Source organism: Festucalex cinctus, chromosome 15 (assembly GCF_051991245.1).
Source record: "Festucalex cinctus isolate MCC-2025b chromosome 15, RoL_Fcin_1.0, whole genome shotgun sequence".
Lineage (NCBI taxonomy): Eukaryota > Metazoa > Chordata > Actinopteri > Syngnathiformes > Syngnathidae > Festucalex > Festucalex cinctus.
The window spans coordinates 13,795,744-13,819,196 of record NC_135425.1 but is presented as its reverse complement, the minus strand read 5'-3'; the positions used below and the strand labels follow the sequence as shown (position 1 = coordinate 13,819,196).

The following is a 23,453-nucleotide window of genomic DNA, read 5'->3' as shown; positions in this document are numbered from 1 at the left end:
AGATTAATCGATTCTAAAAATATTCAATAGTGACAGCACTAAAATAGACTGAGGGTAAAGAACTGAGCCATACTTTGTTTGTGAGGCCGAGTGGTACGCTCACCCATTGGTTGCAGTGATCCAACCAGCACGTCTCTCTGGATTTTACCATCGTCTTCATCCATGGCAAACCAGCGATTGACGGGGAACTCGTACACTTCTTTATTCCCAATGTCATCGATGGCAACCTGAACAGCCAAACGGAATGAAGGGTAACATGAGTTTAAAGCAAACATGTCGGTCCGTGATGAGCAGAACTTCATGGATTGTGATTGCTAACACTGGGGGACCAGCCTCGTTTTGTGTTGGTGTTTGAGTAGCTAAGTTTCGCCTGAATTGTGATGGAAAATCTTTGCTGCGTGTGCATATGCATGTTTGTTTACGAGTATCACAGGATCATACTTTGTGGTATAGTCACTGTTTAACCTGTAATTACTGGCAATTAAACACGTTTTTAGGGGTATAAATTTATTTGAGTTTGCTCGTAGAACGTGCCTTATCTAGGAACCACCCAGCGGATGAACCTCTGTTGTTGTGACCGATGGTGATCTTCCTCAGCCGTCCCAGATTGGGAGCTTCGATGGTGAACTTGTCCTCCGAGCCGCGTTCGAAGTTGTCCTTGTCGCTGTCCAGCCGCCGCTCCCCTTCGTGTCGTAAGAGATGTTGGGAAAGTGAATGTAAACACGAGAGAATCAAGAAACATTTTTGCCCACCTGTGTCGCCGTGCTCTCCAAAGATGTTGAGGAAGACGTCAGCATCGGTTCCACTTCCCTTCATGTCGGCGGTGAATACGCTCACTATGTATTTATTTGCTGTAAAGACCAATAGGACACAATTTAATGAGATTCAGTACAAGTACTGGGTTTACTTTAACGTTAATTACCAGGTCATACGTCTGTCTTTAGTCTAAATTTGATATGAATCGGACACACTTTTTTTTTTTTTTTTTTTTTTTTTTTTTTTAAGATCTAATAATGATTTATACATTTACCCATTTTCATGTTGCTAATTTAATCTGATTTAGGGTCTGAATTTTCAAAATTTGGTCCTCTGGCCCAAATAACCCTCATGTTTTGATTGACATTTTTGAAGAGTTAACTTAGTTAGTTTTTGTTAAACTACTTGTAGTTTGTAGTACAGCGATGTAGAACCACTTCTAAAAGTAGTAAAGAAGACGATGCTAATCCTGTGATGCAATGGCTGACGTTATGTAACACAGCATCAGTTACCTTACTTCACCAATTGTAATTACTGTACGAATTTTTGGCTAATCTACGCATTGAGCCACTTTCCAGATTAAAAATTCATAACGGTGGGTGCGTTAAAGCCAGTTGCAGTGTCTTTGGCCGCCTGATTGATTCTGGGGTGCTGAGGCCTCAGGTCACATAGCAACAGAGGATTACACGCCAACGGAATTCGATTACAAGCCAGCGTGGTGGGGAGGGCAGAAGTGTTAGTATTTAATCAGCCACAACGCCCAACAAAAACAGTTGACTGTGTTTAAAAGCCTCTAAACTTCATTCAACCCAGGCAGTCAAGTTTTTTCTTGCACAATTATCCTGGGTTTCATGACCACAGTCTGCATGTATTCTTCCGTTGCGCTACAGCTTGTGTTTCTATTGAAGTCCCGCCTTCCTGCATGGTTCGACTGTGTCGTCTTTTTGATGATCTCATCTCACTCGAGATGCTGCAGCAGGGATTAATGTGTTATAGTAGCCCATAGTGCCCTCAGAATTTCTTGATTTTGTTTGATTTAGTTACAGGCCAAGTTTTGATTAAAAATAATTGCAATTACTTAGTTGATCGTAATCTTCTGTGTTTTGATTTTTTTTTTAAAAGTAATATATATTTTTGAATATTTATCAAAGTAGTTTTCTATTTTTTTATTTATTTACTAGTATATTTATTTATTTTTTTTATGTATCTGTTATAAAGATCTTTTATTTTATTAAAGGCAAAATGCAGATTGAAAATCATTACACTTATTATGCAAAAGTCTCCCATTTATTTATTTACGTTTGATTGTCAATCAATGTATTTATATGACAATAATGTGTTATTTTGTGGAAGACGCAAGTGTGTGAGTGAACAAGTTTAAATGTTCAATGGAAATCCAATAGCTAGATCAACTTACTTTGTTCAATTAATTACCTGTCTGAAAGGTATACGTTATCACAGAGTAAACTCATCTAATGTAATAAATGGGCAGGTGTGATTAATTATTTTTTAAACATTTTCTCAAAATGAAGAACTAATGTTTTTGGATTTGGCTCACATTTGGGTACGTCCATCTGGTTGAGGCTGCCCAGCAGGTCCCTGACAAAAAGGTTGTCGCCTTCTTCGCGGCTCAGCCAGTTGTTGCAGGCAAAGTAGAAGCGCAGGTAAGGCCGGCTCATGTCGGTCACCACCACCCTGTCCAAAAACCAGCTGGCGTTCATGCCCGTGTTGTCGTGTTCGATCCTGCGCGGTGAAGTCAACAGTGCAGTGGCGTGACAATTCAGTTGGTCAATGGTCACAAAATGGCAGAGCTGAAGAATAAGCAATCATTTTATGAATTACGTTAAACTGATTTTAGCTTTCAATTATTTTGGGGAGTGGGGCTTGTTTAGGCATTAAACTCTCATATAAATCTTTTTTTCAAAGAATCATATTTAAATAACTGAATATCAATTGTCCAGACACCTAGATGTTAGTTTAAGAGTTAGCTTTTTGCTAGGATGGACTTAAAACATTTTCTGCTACGTTAACCCATATTTTACTTCATTTTGTAGATTGTATCAGTAAAATTACAGACCCACTCGATGCACAAATGAATTTTTAAACCGCCTCATATGCTGCACTATGCTACGCTAAAAGATGCTAACACCCGAAAGCAGATGGGGCTTAACCTTCTCACCATGGGATAAAATCCAGCGAAGTGCTGCCCAGCTGGAAAAAAAAGTGCAACCTCACCCCTTTTAAGATGCCATTATCCTGCGGCTTTCTGCCTTTTCGAACCCCTCCAGCGACTAACAACTTTAATCCCCTCTAAGAAGCCAACAAGAACGTTTTTGTAATGTTTGGCGTATAAGAAGAGCTTAATGGAAGGCAATTCAGGAGTCATTAGTTAATCACGCTAAACATTGCCAAAGACATGCTGCATGGCTGTTTATAGTATATGTTGTAAAAGAAGGATTTATCAATGCTGAAATCTTTTGAGGTACTCTATGTGTTACTTAGCTGCAAATATTTGGCTGAGGTTGCCTTGTCTTGCCTGAAAAGACTGAGCGAGCTTCCATATGGACCAGCTGAGGCATGAAATTTGGCAATTCATCCATCTATCCATTTTCTTGACCGCTTATTCCTCACAAGGATCGCGGGGGGTGCTGGAGCCTATCTCAGTTGGCTTTGGGCAGTAGGCGGGGTACACCCTGGACTGGTTGCCAGCCAATCGCAGGGCACACAGAGACGAACAACCATCCACACTCACACAAGCACACCTAGGGACAATTCGATCCTAGGGAGCGCCCAATTAACCTGCCATGCATGTCTTTGGAATGTGAGAGGAGACCGGAGTGCCCGGAGAAGACCCACGCAGGCACGGGGAGAATTGGCAATTCATGTTATTGTTAAACTGTTTTAAGGGTCAAGTCAAGCCAAGTTATCTTTATTTAATATAGCGCTTTCAAACAGCTTTAGCTGTCGCAAAGCACTTTACAAAAACACAATTTTAAAATATTTTTAGCCTGAACTTGTACTTTACCTTAGCTTCTTGAGCGCACCCACATTGTGCGTTTTGATGCGGAAAACATCCGTCTTGTTCTTTTCAAAGGCAGTCCGGCTTCTGCAAAACACGAGTCAGCATTGTGGCAAACATACTAACGAGAGTACTACCAGTTAAATAAGAAATGAGATTTAGGACCAATCGGTCGGTGTCTGAATCAGATTTTTTTTTAAGGCTGCACAGAGAACACAGTGAAACCTCCAAAGAAACGTCAGTCTATCTTGGAATAAGCGTTGCCAAAAAAGCCAGTTGTGCGGAGATGATCCTCACTAACTTCTTTTCTCACCTTCTTGGTGAGGCTGCTCATGATTTTCAAACAGCTTTCATTAAAAATGCTTTTGACATAGCAAATCAGTCAGTCCTTAGAGTCTCACTAAACTTAAGTTTTGTAATTTCTTCTGTAACTTAAGCATTGCCCCAAAAAGGCAAAGAACAAGCAAAAACATCAGTCTTTTGATGCTCCTAAAGTTTTGCAAAATTGGCTTATGTCTGTTGTTTCAAACTTTCCAACTTTAGCCGTGCTTCTGTTTGAATGCTGACACAATGCATTCAACTTCAGAGGTTTCACTGTCTCTTTGTGCTAAACCCACATCTCCAACATGCAACCCACCAGCCCTGCCAAGGCTTGTATAATTAAAGTGCATGGTGTCATGTACTGAAGAATGGAAGCAGTCCGCCACACATGAATGGCTGCCCTAGATCTGCCATCTGTTGTGAGGGAGGGTGGGGTGGCACAGTGATTACGGAAAGAAAAGCAAACCCGATGCAAACTTTGGAATTCATGCAACTGGCGAGTTCCAGTGAATTTCCAAAGAGTTGCACACTGGCCCCGACCATATCGTGTTGTTAGTCACACAATACAGACGCGACCTGATATAAGTGGTGTATATATGGGAGTAAGGTGAAACTTCTGGATGCGCTCGCCGTGTATGCTATTTCATCAGCTGCAGTCACACAGCATGGACACACTGAATACACGGCGTGTGCACGGCGACTCAAGGTGTGGGTGACACGGTCCCGCGTGGGCCGACAATAAAGTCAGGATTTCCTATTGCGCAGCCCAGTAACCCGATCGGTCAATCAATGTGCGACTGCCTGACGGTCATTTAATCGTCCGCAAGGGTAAAAAAAATGACATCGTGGTCTTCTTCCATTCGCTTGGGAATGGGGTAGAAGACCGGCCATGTCACGTAGTTCCGCCTTACTCCAAATACTGTATAGAAGAGAGCATTCTGTTGCTAGGGTGACCAAACGGCTCCTGTCAGAACACTTGGCTTGGACAGGATTTTAAAATATGTGAAAAATTATATTCAATATAAGGAATGCTCTCTCATACAGTGCTGCACAATACAAGCCAACAGCAGGAGCATAATCTTAAACCTTCAAAGTACCTCTTTTCTGTGCTGAAAATACCAGAGGAGAATAGAAAATATTCATTAGTTACTTGGCACAAATGAAGTTACCTTTTGGAAAATTTCTACAGGTTGGACCCTGGGAACTCAAACATTTTGGCTAAACCCCAAACCCTAAAGTAAACAAAAAAACTTACCCCAACTTAAACTCCTAATCTTAGTTTGACTTCCGAGGGTCCACACAAAATTAGGAGTATCTTAGATTGCTACAGTATATGCATCGAGAGTCCAAAATATAAACGATATGCTTCTCACTTGCTGGCCAGATGAACCTTGGGGGTGACACCAAACTCTCCGAAAAGGGTAACAAACACGTTGGCATCAGTCCCGGCTCCTTTGACGTCACCAGTAATAGTGACCACCTCGTAGACTAGAACCAGAGAGGGAGAATTTAGTTTAAAAAGATGTGATGCCATCAAAACAGACACGAAGTCTTCTCCAACTGCAGCTTCCCATTTTCCAGACATTAAAAAATGGTTGTTTGTTGTTCTCTTCCTTGATTAGTGACCAGTGCAAGCAAGAGAAAAGACTCAAGAACCACGCCTATGTTCAGTTTAATTTACATGGTAAATAAAGATGGCAAATCCAGGTCCATAAAGTAAAAACCCTGCCACGGTTTTGCCTTTAGCCACAGTTAAAGGTAAAGACAAATCCTAACCAAGTCTTGGTGTTTGACTTTAAGCGCTTCAGGAGCAACCTCAGAAAGAATCCCAAGCCTATGCTACTCCTAACTGAAGGGAATCAAAGAAAATTCATTTGCTTTAAGGTCACAGATAAACTGGAGCATATCCCATGGTGGGGTGCACCCTGGTCTGGTTGACAGTCAACTCCACAGCGCAGGGCCTGAGCTGATATTCAAACCTCTCGACAGTGAGGCAGATGTGTAAAGCACTACACCCCCATCCTGCCTTCATACATTTTCTACTGTTTCTTCTGTTTAGAATTGCAATTAAGCTAGAGTGAATCCCAGCTGATTGTGTTTACCTACAACCTTAATTGCTTGACAGCAGAGCACACAGATCGACACTGAGGGGTAAACAATCCTACTTTGGTGGCATGAAAGTCATCCGAGCAAATCACAACACTGCCAGTGACCACAAGGAGAACCTGAGCTCCAAATTGCAGAGGAGGCAGAAGTAGTAACACGCTTACTTTTTACTTTCTGGACAAGGATTTGCCACCTCTGGTGGTTTTGAGTAAACACATTCACCACCAATTATTGTTGTTGCAAACAATCAAGAATAGAATCTTAAATCAGGCCATGGAAAGATGTCTCTGTTTTTGTATTTTACATTGTGACGTCATCCACTGTGGTTGAAAAGTAATGAGCAGAGAAACTCTTACCTTTCTTCTTGTAGTAGACATCCTCGTAACCATCGGATGAGTCCGTGTGGTAGTCCAGGAGCTCGCTCTGATAGATTGCAGCATAGTCCACTTGCTTGTTTTTAGACTTCTTCCCTTTTTTCTTTTTATCCTCGTCACTGTCCCCTGATCCCTTCTTTGGTTTCTTCTTCTTCTTCTTCTTGGAGTCCTCCTCCTCCACAGGTTCGTCTCCCTCATTGTGAGATTTTTTCTTCTTCTTGCCATCTTTGGTCTTCTTCTCGGTGTCAGCTTCGTCTGGGTTCTCTGTGGTGGATTTCTTCTTCTTCTTCTCCTCCTTTGTCACGTTGCTTGAGTCTTCCATAGTGGTTGCGTCATTGTTGTTCTGCTCTCCTTTTTCATTCTGAACCTCAGTCTTTTTCTTCTTTTTGTCTTTTTCACCTTTCTTGTCTTTCTCCGAGCCCCTGTTGTCGGAACGCTCAGAACTTTTGTCCTTCTTCCGAGTCTTTTCTCCTTTAGCGGGGTCTTTGCTGCTTGTCTTCTTCAACTCGGGCGCTTCTTCCACTTCCTTGTCCACCTCCTCACTTTCTTCTATTAGTCTCGAATGTTTCTGTTTGGATGGCATCTTTGCTTCACTTTCCTAAGAACTAGCCGAGGTTTCGACGGAACTGAGGCAGTTCATTTCAGTTCTTGACTGCAGGGAGGTTCTGGTTCCGTGGCCTTCTAGCAGCCTGGACAAACCATCTACAAACCTCATGCAACACTCATGAAAAATTAGTCGCCTTGGCACGTGACCATTGGGAGAAAGCCGTGTGAAAAAGGAGCCTTGCACTGAGAGAACTTATCCTCGCCCTTCATTATTCATAGCGTCAGGATCGCTTTACGGGACAGGGGTGTCTCGCTTTTACCTGCCCATAACGTACCCACCGCACTTTAACGCTAAATATGAACCCGTTCTTACGCTAGTGAGCTTTCTAAATGGTCGTAAATTTGTCAATCTCCTTTCACGGTCACTCGCCCATCCGGGGAAGTGATTTACGCGGCAGTACAAAGATATAGCTTGAGATCCCATCCTTCCATCAACTGGGGCTTATCCCAGTGGGGGTTGAGAGTTGAACTGTGAACCCCAAGCATCGGTCAATGGCCCGGTACTGTCCCGTGGGTCGCACTAATATAATTACAAAAGGAAAAAAAGTATTTTGTTCTTTTTACAGAGCATATAAACTCCAACAGTATCACATAATAATAATAATAATAATAATCATAATAATCATAATAATGGAGAGAGCTGTACAAGGACGACAAAAATCCAAACAAGTTTATTTACAAACATGATTATGCAGAGCCAAGCACTGTTTCTTTTCCCTTTACTAATTATACAGAGTGGTCCCAGTGTTTTTAATCCATATCTCATTTCTAACAGCCATTAATAAAATGGTGTCGCCAACAACTTTGTGCTCAACACATACAGTATTTTGCAGGCAAATGATAACGTTTATGTCGACACACTACAGCAGTCCGATCTGAACTATGATTCAGCTCTGCTTAAATCATTCACTAGTTGAACAATCTCTTGGACGAAAAGGTCTCTGTGAGTGTAAACTTAATTCAGTGAGCACTGAAGCAGGCACGCACAAAAGCTTTATCATGCACGACGAGTATGGAGTGACGTATAACACAGCATGGAGTCTTAAACGAGGCCAACGTGTCCTTTGATTGGTTTCGGGGACAAACTCAGGAAATACAGATGAGAATTGCATATTGGACGGCGAGAATGGAATGTCATAAGGCAGCATGGCATAAGACATGATAAGATAAATACAGTAATTCCCCGCTATTCATGTTATTTTTTTTAATTCCTGTTGGACTATTTATTAGCTCAATCTGGAATGCCCCACAATACCACCAGATGGCACTAAAGCCCTGTCAAGAAGAAAGTAGTACATTAATGGTGAGGAACTATGTTAGCCTGACATCTCGGGTGAGAATATGTAAGGGAGGGGCTAAGTTTAGCCATTTATTTGTAAGTAAAAGTTGTGATGGCTATTCGCTGAGGATAAGGACTGAGCTTGCCTGTGAATACTGAACATCCATGTTTAATTAACACACATTATGAATGTTTAATATAATATTTGAAGTAAAAATCCACAAAAAGGTGAATCAATGGGTGCCGAACTGTGAGTATGGCTTATAGTTACACTACTTTAAATCAAGTAAATTCAAATAAATAAGCAAATTAAACAAATAAAATTGTGAAAACATGCACCCACGGCATCAATGACTTGCGTTTTTTCGCTCTTCTCGGCAGAATAGCGGAGGATTACTGTCAATCAAATAAAAGAATCGAATTTTCCCGAGGACATTTTCCCGATAAGGCCACTGGAAACAGGCCAATCGAATGTTCACCCTTTCAATGTTGGGGAACCGTAAAATTGATTACAAAAGTAGACAACCAGATGCTGCATTTGGAAATACTTTTTTTTTTTTTGTTAAACCCAGACAAGTTTCAGGCTTTTTGTTTTTTACAACAACATGGAAATCTGCCACGCCCACCGTGTTTGGACGAGTACAGCAAGGAGTAGAAAAGAACCAACCTGTACAGCAGAGCCACTAGAAAACGTCACAGCAACAACATCAACATCAAGAAGAAGAGGAAGAAGACCACATGAAAACCACAGTGAAAAACGAGCCTGCTGTGGCAAGAGAGCTTCAGATTGGTCTGAAACGGCATCCAGTAAAGCCAGAAACCTTCAGTGGAACCTCCAAAGTTTTCCTCAGCTCAGTGGAAATCAAACTGATTGCTTTTTCTTTGGCTTTCTTTTTTTTTATATACCATAAGAGGATGGCAAGAGAGAAAAGTGTGATGAGGTCAGAAGATGAAACATGTTTCATATGTTCCATTCTTCCATTATACTGTATGACTGTTGGGCATATTCAAATAGCAACTGTTTTTGCTTTATTTTAGGTTTAACTAATGTGGTAGTTAACTTATACTATATGTTCAAGTGTTAGTTTGAAAATGCCTAGAAAATAAAAAGGTTTAACAAATTGACAAAGCTATATAAGTTAATAAAAATTAATTTAATTTTAGAATAAATTGAAAAACAATAGTTCTAAATTAAAGATATTAACAAAAGGTGTTAGAATATTAGTTTAAAAAAAGAAATATTTTGTTCTTGAATTATATATTTTACTATATAACTAAATAGTGTAGTTTAAATTAATAAAAACAAATACATAGCCTGCTGAATAATATACAAATTTTGCAATTAATAATAAAATAATTTATGGAATTGTTGTAATATGAAACAATTAGTTAAGTCGTGACAAAATGTTTTACAAAATTTTTACAAATTTAAATATATATTTGACAATATTATGACTAATTAGCAATAATAAAAAAGTTAATGTATTATTGTATTACAGTATGCAATTAGTTTGAATAAATTCATAGTAAATTCTAAATTTATAGTAGAAAATACTGAACTATAATTAACAAAACGATGAAATTATGATAAAATGTTTTAATAAACAATAACCTATAATAAAATAATGTTTCTGTTTCTATTAATGAATACATCAGCCGACCCCCGCGTACTCGCAGATTTGCATATATGCAGATATTTTTTTTTTCTATTTTTTTCCCAATACTTTGGGGGTATTTTCGGAGGTGTTGTGGAAAACATCTAGGCTAATTGTTTGAATTTGAATATAAATATATATACAGCAGGCCTATATTTTTGTGTATCGTATTTATTTTTTCCCAATGCATTTCAGTGCATGTCAATTATATGCAGATTTTTGCTATTGGCCAGCTGGGACGGTCCCTTTCCCTTGCGAATAGCAGGGGTCGACTGTAATAATATATCCATAATATATATGTAATATATATAATATAAAATAATCATAAATTAATGAATACTGTCAAGCATTGTGAAGGTTGAGACAGTCGGTCAGGACTTTTTAGAACCGGCAGAATTATAAGTTCTAATAGTTCTGTAGTAAGCAAGATCTGTAGTGGTGCCTAACTTAAATAAATATGTATAATTTCATATTAAACAATGTCATTCTACTTTGGAGGTTCCACCGCAGTGAGATTCCATGCCAGTTCACGTGCACGGCCCCGTGTGCACACGCACGATACCGCGGGCGTGCATGTGGATGAAGTTGAAGATCTCGTGCGGCATGGCATGGAAGCCCGGCCGTGGCTTGACGTTGTCGTAGTAGTGGTGCGTGATGAAGATGCCCAACGGGTTCATGGGGAAGGCCCAGAAGCCGTAGAGGTGCACCTCCTCGCACATCTCCAGGGCGGCGGTGACCAACATAAGGCCGCTGCTGAGGCGCTTGGCCCTCACGCCCTGCACCGCCCAGAAGCGCTGCACGTTGAGCAGGTACTGCGGGTGGAAGAAGAAGACGCCGCGCTGCGAGTCAAAGTCGTCCAGCATGTACTTGACCCGGAAGGACACGTCTGTGTTGCGCGTGTTGTAGAACGCCGGGAGGACCACCGACGAGTTCTCGTAGTTCAACAGCACGTCGTAGAAAGGACGCCTCCATTTCTCCAGTTTCTGGAACCTGTTGCCGTGGGCGGGGTCAAGGGAAAGGACGACGTGTGAAAAAGAGGTGCAGGATTGGATTTCGGGAAGAATTGGCGTACCTCTCGGTGATAATGCTGGGATTTATGGTTACCAGATCGGTTTTTGTGCCAACATCAGCGGAGTATTTCTCACTGATGGGCGGTATGTTGCATCTAGGACAAAAGATAAACAACTTCACTCTTACAGCAGTAAACGGTAAATGTGCGCTCCCCTATTATTCCATGCGATGCTCTATTTTGTTTCCATATTATCGGACTATCGCCCTCATTTTTTAGCCATTATAGGACAGCTTGCAATATAAAATGTCGGCTGCAAAGTGAGATTTCAGCGCTAACAATAGAATGTGACAAATGGGCCCACAGCAGGAGCTGGTCACATGCCAGTCATCAGCTGCAAGTTGAAAAGCCTGCCATTGTTTCACTGACGACAGGGAATTTTAATTGGAAAATGTGTTATCTGTGCAGCATACATGGGAAATAAAGCTTGGCAGTGCTTGCAAAATGGGCAGATTAGATGACAACTGATTTTATTTTTTCCTACCTGAACACAAAGTCTGCCGAGTCAATGTCCTTTCCGCAGTTGCTGTTCTTGATGATGCCGCCGTTTCCGATCACGGCACATTTCTTGTACTGAGATTTGGAGTATGGCATGTCCTACAAGACAAGTGACATATGTAAAAAAAATAAAAATTAAAAATTAAAAAAAGACTTAAATGTACTTTAGTACAAAAGTGATATACTGTCAGTTATACAAAATACCCGTTTTGACAACTTGATTTGGTTTTATATTTATATGCTAAGGTGCACCTATGTGGTGCACTGGTGCGCATGAGGACTGGAAATTGACTACTGTATTGTTCTTCAGTTCAAGTCTTTGCTTTTGTTGCACTACAGTTGGACCAGCCTCAATTCAAAGTGAAGTCAATAAGACTTTGACATCCATGTAAAAGTAAAAACCAAAAATGGCAGAAAACAAATGTACTCACAGTACCAAAATATTACTTCTGGCTGGAATGTAAGATATCCTTGATAGGACTCACGTCTGGGAACATCTTGAAGACTTCGGTGGTGATGGGAAGGATGCCGCTGGTGTCCACCTCGTATCTCAGCTTGGTTCCGGCGGGGGTGTTCCTTTTGGTGGTGAACAGGAAGGAAGGAGCGTTGCAGCAGCGAGACAGCGACATTCTGGAACAAACCAAGAATCATTCGTTCAATGGAGACTTTTGCTGAGAAGCATTCGTGTTTATTTGTAAGCAATTCTGGAACTAAGAGTATTTGATAATGACTGGACAAAGAGATGTAAAAGAGTAGGAGACTGACTGTTCCAAAGTTTCTTTGGCATTGGCCTCCATTGGGGCATATTTTGCGGGAGCGATGCTTACTTGAAGTTGCTGGTCTCCTCCTTGCTCTGCTCCCACTTACACACCTGCAGGTTGCGCCATCTCTCAAACAGATCAGAGGTTTTGACCCTGGCAGACAGGCAGAGAGACTTGTGGAATGAAGAAGGATAGCCATGACCATGTATTTTCCGATTATTGTTTCTACAAAGGGCGGTAAATTGAAGAAAAAACAACAACACAAGGCAGACATTATAAAGACGCCAACAACAGGCAAGAGCTTTGGGGATGGGGAGCAAAAATGGAGCAGCAAAATGTCAGTGATTACTCTGCCCAAGACAGCGGCGGCTTCATCTAAGTGTGGCTGTAAATAGATTGTCCTTGAACTGACATTTCCTGGGAGAGGAATATGAAACTATTGGCTCGTGGCCTGTAAAACAATATACTTGACAGTAAAGCCTGATTCATGAACTGGAAAGGATGCCTTCTGGGTTTATTAACCGCCTCACAATGGTGTGATGTGATTTTTTTTTTTAAATACACCAGTGGATGATGTGCCATTTATAGGTAGTGGTGGTAAAAAGAGCATAACACTTGTCTCTGAATCACTATGAAATACATACTGTAGTACAAAGTTGTACAAAAATGTGATGTTTTGCTGGTTTTATCTTAAATTTTCTACTTCCTGAGGTTGGGTGAAGACACAGACTGCTGCATTAGCTAGTCAGGCTAGCAACCATATGCTTGTAAATCAATGTTATTGTTATACTTTGGAATTAGTTCTTGATAAACTAGGTATTGACCAACTTTTTGTGAACATCAAGACTTAGTTTGCTTCCTCTGTGACTGTTGTTGTGCATTCGAGTCAAATTAGTTTGTGATATTTGACAAAAAAGCACTCCAAGACACAGACTGCTGCGTTAGCTTCATGCGCTAACTGCTATAAGCTTGTCAATTGTCTTTTCATACAAAAGCTATGTTTTACACCACAGTACTTCACTGGTTGATTTCATTTTAGAATTTATGTTCTCTATTTGTTTTGATTCCATTTCTGTCTGTAAAAAACAACTTTTTGAATCCTCTTGGCTGATGTTAAGACACAGAGAAGATACAGACTGCTGTGTTAGCTTATTGTGCTAACTACTATAAGCTTGTCAGTTGTCATTTACTTTCTTGTTGACATTCTGATGACATAGACCAACTTTTTGTGACCGAAGTACTGATTTTAAGGCCATTTGCTTTCTGATGCTAGAGGCTTGTCATTTGTGATCAAAAGGTAGTGTTCAAGTTTTGTTCCTGCTGTTCTTGTTCCGGTTCCTGCCGGTATTGACCAACTTAAGGAAACAAAGGACTTTGATTTGGATCGCTTATTTTGTATTAGATTACTTATAGCCCTGTCTGTCCAGTCATTGGTGTGTGTGTGTGTGTGTGTGTGTGTGTGTGTGTGTGTGTGTGTGTGTGTGTGTGTGTGTGTGTGTGTGTGTGTGTGTGTGTGTGTGTGTGTGTGTGTGTGTGTTTTGCTTTTTACGACATGAAATGGGAAAAGGTACCACTGAAGTCGAATTATTGATATGTTCAACAGCGAAAATTGATAATCATCACAATCAATTCCTAAAAGAAATCTCCCAACAGACCACAAGAACTCACTTACATTGTCAGGACTTTGACGTCCAGAATCTCTTGTCTGAGCTCTTTGCATGTTGTCGAGTTGTACTCAAAGGGCCCGTCATAGTTTCCCAAATACCTGAAGGGATAAATACACAGTCACTGGAACGAGTGGCAGAAAGTGCCGTAGTAGTAGATGGATAAAATATTGCACTGTGGAAAAGGTGAAGGTTATTTATCTTTTCAGTAACAATGTGCTATGACAGATAACATGATGATTATTTTGTGATTTAGATGTGTATATTTATTCAAAGCAGTCGTGGCTGAAAGTGGCAATAGTGGTGTCGGTCTGGTGGATGTGAGTATGACTGTGACATTTGGAAGAGGTATATGTAATTTAATAGCTAATTTAAATAAACTCCCTGCACCGGCTTTATGACAACTTACACTAAAATGAGTTTTCTGACCAAAACGATATAATTCAAAATCAACAAATATGATGTTGGTACTGAAATATTAAAGCACATTACAGTCTAAATTTGTGTTTATAGGGTGGTTGATATTTTAGCAGCAACAAGAATCATAATTGGATCAAATTACATTCGCAGAATGAATTGTGGATGTCTGATAGATGGAGGAGATCACTGCAACATGTCACATGTGGCTGTGCATGGTGGCAAAATGCGATGGGAGTTTTGAAAAAAGAAAAAGAAGGATACCAAAGAACAAAAGGAGTTATACAACGGAGAGGATGCATTGAAAGGAACAAGATGCAGGATAGAATATCATACAAATCAACAGTGACACTGGTTTGTCTACATCCACCTGATGATGCATTCCAAAAAGAGTCAGTGTGAAGTCTTTCATTTTCATCATTTTCATTTCATGGTTAAACTGTGTGGTGGTATAGGTCAAACTGACGATGCTGGCTTAAAAAGACCAAAATACAGAATGAGCAGCATTTTATCACAGACGTTAGCACAGAGCTTTTTGCCATATTACCTTTTAGTACTTCAAGTGGATTTTAAAAATAATTTTAACAATTCAAGATGTGTCTTGTGATGAACGGACCCTGACATTAATGACCCATAACTAATTCTCAAAACGATCATGAAATTGACGCCATGCTCCGCCCACATCCGATGGTAGAGGCAAAAAAGCTCGGCAATATAACATTGCCCATCTAATGAAAGCATTTTTTTTCTTTTCTTTTCTTTTTTTTTTCCCATTTACCGATTAATCATTGGGTGATTATCTACAGAGGATAAAGAATATTGCCCTTGTATTGTCGGCCCACATGTGTTGCTGCACTATTTGTGTTCAAATATCACGTTGCAACACAGCGACGTCAATACTATTTGATAGCCTCTCTATGGTGTTTCCCATTGATTGTTAGCATGCAGCTAACGTGTTTTGTCTAGTTTGACAATAACCAATGAACGCAAATTTATTTACAATCGACAAATGTCTGAGAAGAGTCATAACTTAATTTCTTCTTGACCCCAGTGGGAGCTTCATGGCATTATTTTGCCTCGAGATATAAATAAAAAATAAAATAAAAATCTGTATCTTCTTTTTAGACCACAAAAAAGTGAAAATAGTAACAGTTAAAATTTCAGCAAATTTTGACTTTTGACTGTGTATATTGGTAGTTATTGTGTTGATGTTGATAGCAATATATATATATTTTTTAATTTCCTAAAAAGTAGTGATTTTGTAGATGTGAGAATTCCACCCGACAGCAACAATTATCTTGATTGATGAAACTGGCACCGGTAGCTAATTTTTTTTCCCCACAAGTACAATTGTTAGTGAGTTTTTTTATTATCTTGAGGATACATGATTTCTTGGGCCCCCCATCAAATATTCATTCGCCTTCAAAATAATGACAAACACAGAAGTTACAAGAGGGCCTCATAACAATCTTATGGGGCAGAAAAAATAGGGTTTTAAATCCAAGAGACAATGCAGATGTGAAGAAGGGAAGGCGCAGCGAGGCGTGTCCACACTATGTACTGTACATGGCATACACACAAGAGCTGTGCAGAACACGACGACACAAGGCATCGGGGGGAGGATGGGTGCTAGATGGGACACAATGGGCGGCACATCGACAGGAGGTTCTACCAGCTTCTTGAGCCGGGCCAGGATGGTGGGGTGGGAGGGTCAAGGTGGACGTAATCATGCAAGAGAGCAAATCTGGAAGTGCAACCACCACAGGGAAAAAATGACTCGTATCCCCGTCAGACCAATGGAAAAGAAAAGGAGAGGCATTCTCGGGTTTCTGTGAATGTACTAGAAATGCCTTCAAACGGGCCTACCTGTGAGAGCGTTTGTTTTTCTTCTTAATATCGGCTAGGCAGGGTGTGACTATTACGGAGATCTGTGAATCTGGCTGAAAATGCTGACGGAAACATCTGTCGACATGCAGACAGGTTAGGAGTTAAATGTGTGATGTAGTCCCCGCAGCATCACCCATGATGCTAAGAACCTGCAGACTTCATAACAGAGAATGAGAAAGATAGCAAATGTGCTACGTTGTTGCTCTGGGGAGTTCTGCTGCTGGCTCCAGGCATGCAAGGCTGGCTTTGAAAATGTGGGTGTGAGTGTGCGTGGGTAAGTGACCTCTCGTGTAGCTCACTGTCTGTGTTCTCTAGAGGTGTGGTGCAGTCAGTGACGCTGGGAACAAGGTACCTTTTCCTTCCATTTCTGGCAGGCTTCAGAGATCCGTCATCCGAGAAATTAACGGGACCGCTCCAATTTCCTGTCTCGTCCCCTTTGAGTCGGCTAAACTGTTGCGCACTAGTAAGAAAATGAATCAGTTTATTTGGCTTGATGTCCTCAGTATGTTCCGAGCAGAGAACAGAAAACAACCAAATCCAAAGTGTTTACCCACAGCATAATCATGGTACGCATACACACACAAACACACTTCACACATTGAGCTTGAGCTGCTGTTTGTCTCAAGAAAACAGTGGGGAAATCGACATGAAACATGTCCTATATACACTCTTCTGGCTGTTGGGAGTCCGATGTGCTTGCGGCCAATGCTCAGAAATGTCAAACTTTATTCAATATTTACGATGAAAAATGTTTGTCTGTTCAATGCCAAGTTCGTCCAGGCCAGACTCTATAAGCTTATTATTGAGTTTTCTTTTTTAACTTGTCATGTGCACTGACATTTTAAAAATCGGTTAAGATATAAAAATTTGATCTGTGACTCGGCATAGCAAAATGAGTTTGAGTGACCTAAAACAATCAAAAAGAATTATCTTAGTATTGCATTGATATATCAACCATTGTGTTATGCTTCCTGTCACATTATTAGAACCTTAAATCAGCCCCATTGCGCGCTAACGTTGATGCTAAGTTAGGAGGCTCAAAGTCGTTGTACTGTAAACTGATTGCGTACAATTAGTACAAGGGAACTGGGAGTAATCATTCACAGGTACAGTTTTTTATTTCAATTGGTGTTGACAGCACATGCATTGGCATCAGTGTTGCCAGGTGTACGATAATTATCGTACTTGTACGATAATTTGACCCTCTGTACGATGTACGATCAATAATCCCCAAAGAATGGCAAATGTACGATAATTTGACCATTTTGGATTATTGCCGGCACAACTGAAACTGCCAGTTTTTTTGCGAACCCTGAAGGTATCTGTTCTCATGTGACATAATACCAGCCAATCTCGCTTTGCTGAGCATGAGAAACGAAAGACGTCCATGCATTGATTGGCTGAATTGTACGTGCCCGCCCCCAGGAGACGCTCCCAAACAGGAAATTGCGCAAGATTCAAACCACCTACACAGTAATATATACAGATCAGTGACGTTAATCTGCAATGAAGCCTTGAGTGCCTGCGAGCGGTGAGCGCTTTTAAACACAAGAACGACTATATTTGACGGTCGCGAATCAGTGTATTTTGGTTATCACGGGTGTATGATAATTTCCATCAAAATACAATAATTTTGAGTCTATGGTACAATAATCTGAAATTTCCCACCTGCCAACGCTGACTGGCATCAATGTCCATTGGAAATGTTGCCCCTACCAACATGGCTTCCGCATAGGAAACCATGTCGGTAGGGGCAACGGTTAGCCGCGATGCTCCAGTACGCAGGCGTCTATCTGTGAAATTTTACGCTACTCAAATAAAGGGCAATAAATCAATTGGGGCCAATATTTTGAGGTCATGAACTCTAGCATAAAGTGTCACAAAATTATTAATTTTAGCTCATAATAACATAGAATTTTAAAATATGTAAAAAAAAAATAGCAAAAGCGAACTGTCACATCTACGAAAACGGCAAGGTAGTAAGCAATTGTTTTGCTATATTTTGAAATAATTACTGAATACTTTAAGTACTTCTTACAAAACGTGATTTTCAAACTTTTCCCTATTTGTTTCATGGAAATTAAGCTTCTAATCGATTGAAAAGCTAAATTGGACCTGTTGAACCATTATTGCATCACATCTCGGAATCTACCATGTGCAACTTCTGACTCATTTTGCTATGCCAGCTCAAAAGCGTGGAACCCATTTTAAAATGATTCACTGATACACACATACCAATAATTCAGCCAATTTTGAGAATGAGACCCCCCGTCAAATCAAACTCAATAAAGACCTAATTTTTGGATGTCTCTAAAAGATTATTTGGAGCGATTATCCTGAGAAAGATTTTAAAAATATGTATGTACCCTTTTTAAATGTGCTCGTATGGGACATGAAGGCCTCACATATGAACTTTTAAGAAAATAAAAAACATTTTAGTGGCTTTTATGCAAGTAGTAAGAAACTAATTCTTGTGTGTATTTGGGCCTGTATGGGTGCATTATGTAATGGAGAGCACATGATGGACGAGTACTCTCCGGTTAGAGCACTCAGCTTCTCTTTGCTATTTGAGCATCACTGTAAATCTGCATAGCACGGGAAAGCTAATGCAGCAATGTGACTCAATGACCTCATCGATTTGGGACTGTGGCAAACGCTGTTCAATCTCCTGTGACTTCTTCACATATCAATCAGGCTGTTTGAATTTAAAAATAACTTTACGAGGCTGTTCATTTGTTCTGACTTGATTGTAAGGAAGGACTAGTCTGGTTTAAAAATAAATAAATAAAAAATCTCATATTTGGCCCGCAGCACTTACAGTCTGGCTCCTGGCCTTGAGCTACTCAAATAGCTCCTTAGAGAAGAAAGAATACTCTTAATATTACTCTCAGCCTGACACTATTGATAGTATCCACAGACGCTTCCTGTGATGACAAAGTGCGCTTTGCAACGCCGAGGTTCTTTATTGTATGATTTGACATGATAAATAGTTTGAATGCTAACTCTTGAAATACCGTCTTTGTGCAACTTAATGCATGCATTTTACTCGGTGCATGTTACTGTATGAATAGTGCACTCTTTTTTTTATATACATATATATATATATATATATATATATATATATATATATATATCTATGTGTACTTGGAACACCCTCAGGTGTTCCAAACGCAGGGCACATCCAGACAAACAAAAAACATTCACACTCGCATTCAAACCTAAGGACAATTTAGAGTGTTCAGTTATTCGAAGATTTTAGGAATGTGGAAGGAAGCCTTAAGAATGCATTTTGAACCCTCATCCTTATGAAGCAAATGTGCTAACCACTAGCACACTGTTCCAGTGTATATAGAGTTTATTGCGTATATTAAACTTTAAGTCAAGTAAATTATATATGAGTTTTGTGAGTTGGGAGTTAAGAAGACTAAAAATGTATCTTAAAAGTGAGGACAAATGCGTGAATTGGACCTTTTCTATGTTATTTATTGGACAAACATGTACACGGTGAACCCGACGCTCAAAACAATTTATGAGCTAATTCTAAATGTTTTAGAAAAAGTGCAACCAAGTTAACTGTCAAGTTGGAGTAACATGTTCTGTTTGTACTTTTTTTTTTTTTTTTTTTTTCCCCGGCGCTATAATAGTTTCCGGGTATGCTTAACTTCAAAATACATTATGACTAAATACAATTGAATAATTTGATGGTCAAATTTTGCTTCACTCTAAAAAACAGTTGGGTCAAAAATAATCCAAAACTGAGTCAAAAAAAGGGACCAACCCACTGCTTGGGTCAATTTGACACAACTTTCTGTTTTTTTTGTACAAAATAACCCAGCTTTTTTTGGGTTGTTTTGTCAAAAAAACAAATACATAAATAGTTGGGCTGTTTTGTACAAAATGACTCAATTTGTTGGGTTATTTTGTACGAAATTACCCCCTTGTTGGATTGTTTTGTGCAAAATGACCTATTGGGTTGTTCTGTGCAAAATGGCCCAATTTGTTGGGTTGCTTTGTGCAAACTAACCCAATTTTTGGGGTTTTGTCCAAAATGTCAAAAAAAAAATTGAGTTGTTTTATGCAAAATAACCAACTTTTGGGGGTTTGTTTTTTGCAAAATGACCCAATTCTTTGGGTTGTTTTGTGCAAACTAACCCAATTTTGGAGGTTTTGTCTAAAATGTCCCAATTATTTGTTTGTTTTAGGCAAAATAACCCTTTTGGAAGGGGTTGTTTTATGCAAAATGACCCAATTTGTTGGGTTGTTTTGTTTAAAGTAACCCAATTTTTTGGTTGTCCAAAATGTCCCAATGTTTTTTGTTTGTTTTAGGCAAAATGGCCCTTTTTTTTTCGGGGGGTCGTTTTGTGCAAAATGACCCAATTAGTTGGGTTGTTTTGTGCAAAACTACCCACAAAGTTGAGTCAAAATGACACAAGCATTGATCGGTCCATTTTTTTTCCACCTAAATTGGATTATTTTTTACCTTTTTTTTTTTTAAGAGTGTCCTATTGTTTGAAATATAAATTATTTAAAAATAATTGACTGTATATAGCACACATGCTAAAATTCCAGTTAAATCTCAAAGTGCCTCAGCAAATCAACCATAACCATTATATTGCAAACTGATTTTTTTTTTTTTTTTTTTTTAAATGATATGGGTGTAGACACATATCTCTGGCAACGGACCAAAATCTCATACGTCACAATTTGGTAAATTTAATGATTTTGTTTGTTTGTTTGTTTGTTTGTCTTCAAATATCTATATGCTCTTGGTCAGTCCACACTTGTTTACAAATGAATCTAAAGCGGTGAAAATGGCTTGCTCTCTTTGATGATACAACATTAATGGTTCAAAAAAAGAGTCTCCTGAAATGTGATGATTTTGGAGGCATAAGAATTCCGTCCGATGCCAGCGATATGCTACTCAGAGTTTATAATATGACCTTCTGCTATCTCGGCATTACACTGACGCTTGCATAAAAGCTGCAGGTGTAAGAAAACTTTTTCTCATGTGGCTAAGCTCGTAAATGAGTCCATGACTTCCTTTGACCAGTACCAGTCACCCATCAAAAGCGGTTGATGACATCACACGCACACACACACACACAGTCGAGTCATCCCACTCTGGCCTTGTAATTTCTCTCCCCCCCAAGAGTGTGTGCAGACAGACTGTAGCAAAATGGCCGCCGCTGAGCCCATCGGTTGTTGTCCCCCACCTCCCCATCTACCCACCCGCCACTATTTCTTTCTTGATCTCTCTCCAATGGGCCCAGCGCCATAATCACGTGCAGGATGCTTGAATTCATGAATCTTACAATATCATGAATCCATTTTATAAACCAGCCTGAGGGGAGCGTGGGGGGGGGGGATGGCAGAGGATGGAAGGGGGTTGTGTGTGTTCTCTTATAAGGGACTGCAGCACATTATGTTTGCTTGACGTAAACATAAGCGCTGTCACTTATTTGGGATGTGGCGTTTGCTCATTTGTTTGGGGTTCTTCTCAACATCTGCTCGTCTCATGCTGGAATTTATGAGGTGTGACAGTCAAGAGAATATCGTGTTTGGGGTTCACAAATATGTATTTCACTGGGAGGGGTGCACATGAGAAATGAACACAATAATTGACTTATCACCGGCTGAAAATCATCATCACTTACAACTGAGATCTCGCCAGATGTACCACCAGTCGAAGAAAGGCGCATAAAATTATAAGAAATAAAATTTTAAATCAAGGGAAAACACAACCATACACAGCCGCTAAGGCAGCGTGTGTATGATATGAATGTGATGCTTTATCATCATCAAAAGAAACCCAATGGAAATTGTTTTATGCCACAAAGGGGGAGGAAGAGGAAAGGGGTAAAAACGGATGGATGGTCAATTGCTATCTCTCTCTTCCGGCCATTATTCCCCTGAAGAAGACATCCATTAAGCATATCAAGCAATGATGCTTTGAACTGCGCCCAAGGTGAAACAGCACGTACCTCTTAATGTAGTTTTTCCCGTAGAGAATCTGCTGTAACAAAGTCACAAGTCCGAAGGCGCAAATAAAGATGAAACAAAGGGAGCGATTGCCGAGGATGTCTTTCCCCGACGACGGGTCGGTGTATCCGATCCTGCGGCGCAGCATCCGTGGCAGACGGTGACACCCTGCTCGGTGTCTCTCTCCGCCGCTGCTGCATTCAGGACCGACAAGCGCGCGCGTGTCTCGTTAGCCCACACGGACCGCGCATCGTCCATCACACTCCCGAGTCCTCACCGGGATGCCGAGATGTGGCTCACTCGTTCCAAATTAGGCAAAATCGAGATAGTATCAGATGAGGAGACGTCCCCACGGGATGAGCGGGCGAGGCGGTGGGGGGCGCGGATGGTAAAAGGAGGAAATTGCGAAATGAGATTAGGTTATCTATCATAAATATCTCATCAATCCGATAAACAGAAATGAAGTTAAATTCTATCTGTAAAAAATGGACTTGGGTGAGGGGAACACACGCACACCTTCTGCGTCTTCTCCAAACTGAGCATTGCCGCGTGACTGCAATCTTGAAAGGAGGATTTGCTTTTTTGCTGTTATTTAACCACCAATAGTCACCAGGGGGCGCCATTATCCATTCATACATGCGCTCCTTATTTTTAGCCATCATACCAAGGTCATGTTCTGTCTTTTCCAAGGACCTTAGGAGGGGCAGGGCACATAGATTTTTTTTATTGTCATTATTGCAGAAAAAATAATAATACTCATCCAAATTTATAGCACATTGAACGATTGTATGAGCAATTATTGTTCCTTTTTTTAAATGTATCTTTTAAATTGAAAGGTAGAGGTTGAAGCCGGCGCTAAAGACAATGAACAGAGATATTGTAGTCAGACTGAATTTTCTTTAGGCTGGAAATCAAGAGTCAGACATTCCCAACCCCCTCCCCCCTGCAGTAAAACACATAATTGAGGAATTGTTGTGTAGTTTAGTAGAGATTTCTTGTCTCTTATGTTTATTATTAATGTATAATGGCCACTTGCATTTACTACAGTGGTTCCAAACTACA

General features: G+C 40.1%; 1 protein-coding gene across 6 annotated transcripts; it reads right to left on the bottom strand.

Moving 5' to 3' along the window:
- Positions 1-7,825: 7,825 nt before the first annotated feature.
- On the bottom strand, positions 7,826-22,964 carry st8sia5 (ST8 alpha-N-acetyl-neuraminide alpha-2,8-sialyltransferase 5). 6 transcript variants are annotated; one of them, XM_077497477.1, is made up of 9 exons: positions 22,394-22,964; positions 16,765-16,872; positions 16,392-16,487; positions 14,117-14,209; positions 12,511-12,669; positions 12,169-12,313; positions 11,670-11,782; positions 11,189-11,281; positions 7,826-11,106 (listed from the first exon to the last, which is right to left on the bottom strand). In XM_077497477.1, exons 1-9 carry the CDS (start codon positions 22,537-22,539, stop codon positions 10,644-10,646), a joined length of 1,416 nt encoding a protein of 471 aa, XP_077353603.1. In that variant the 5' UTR covers positions 22,540-22,964; the 3' UTR covers positions 7,826-10,643. The 6 variants fall into 6 exon arrangements, with proteins under 6 accessions (XP_077353603.1, XP_077353604.1, XP_077353605.1 ...); XM_077497478.1 differs by having other exon boundaries at positions 12,511-12,597; XM_077497479.1 differs by lacking the exon at positions 16,392-16,487.
- Positions 22,965-23,453: the final 489 nt, after the last annotated feature.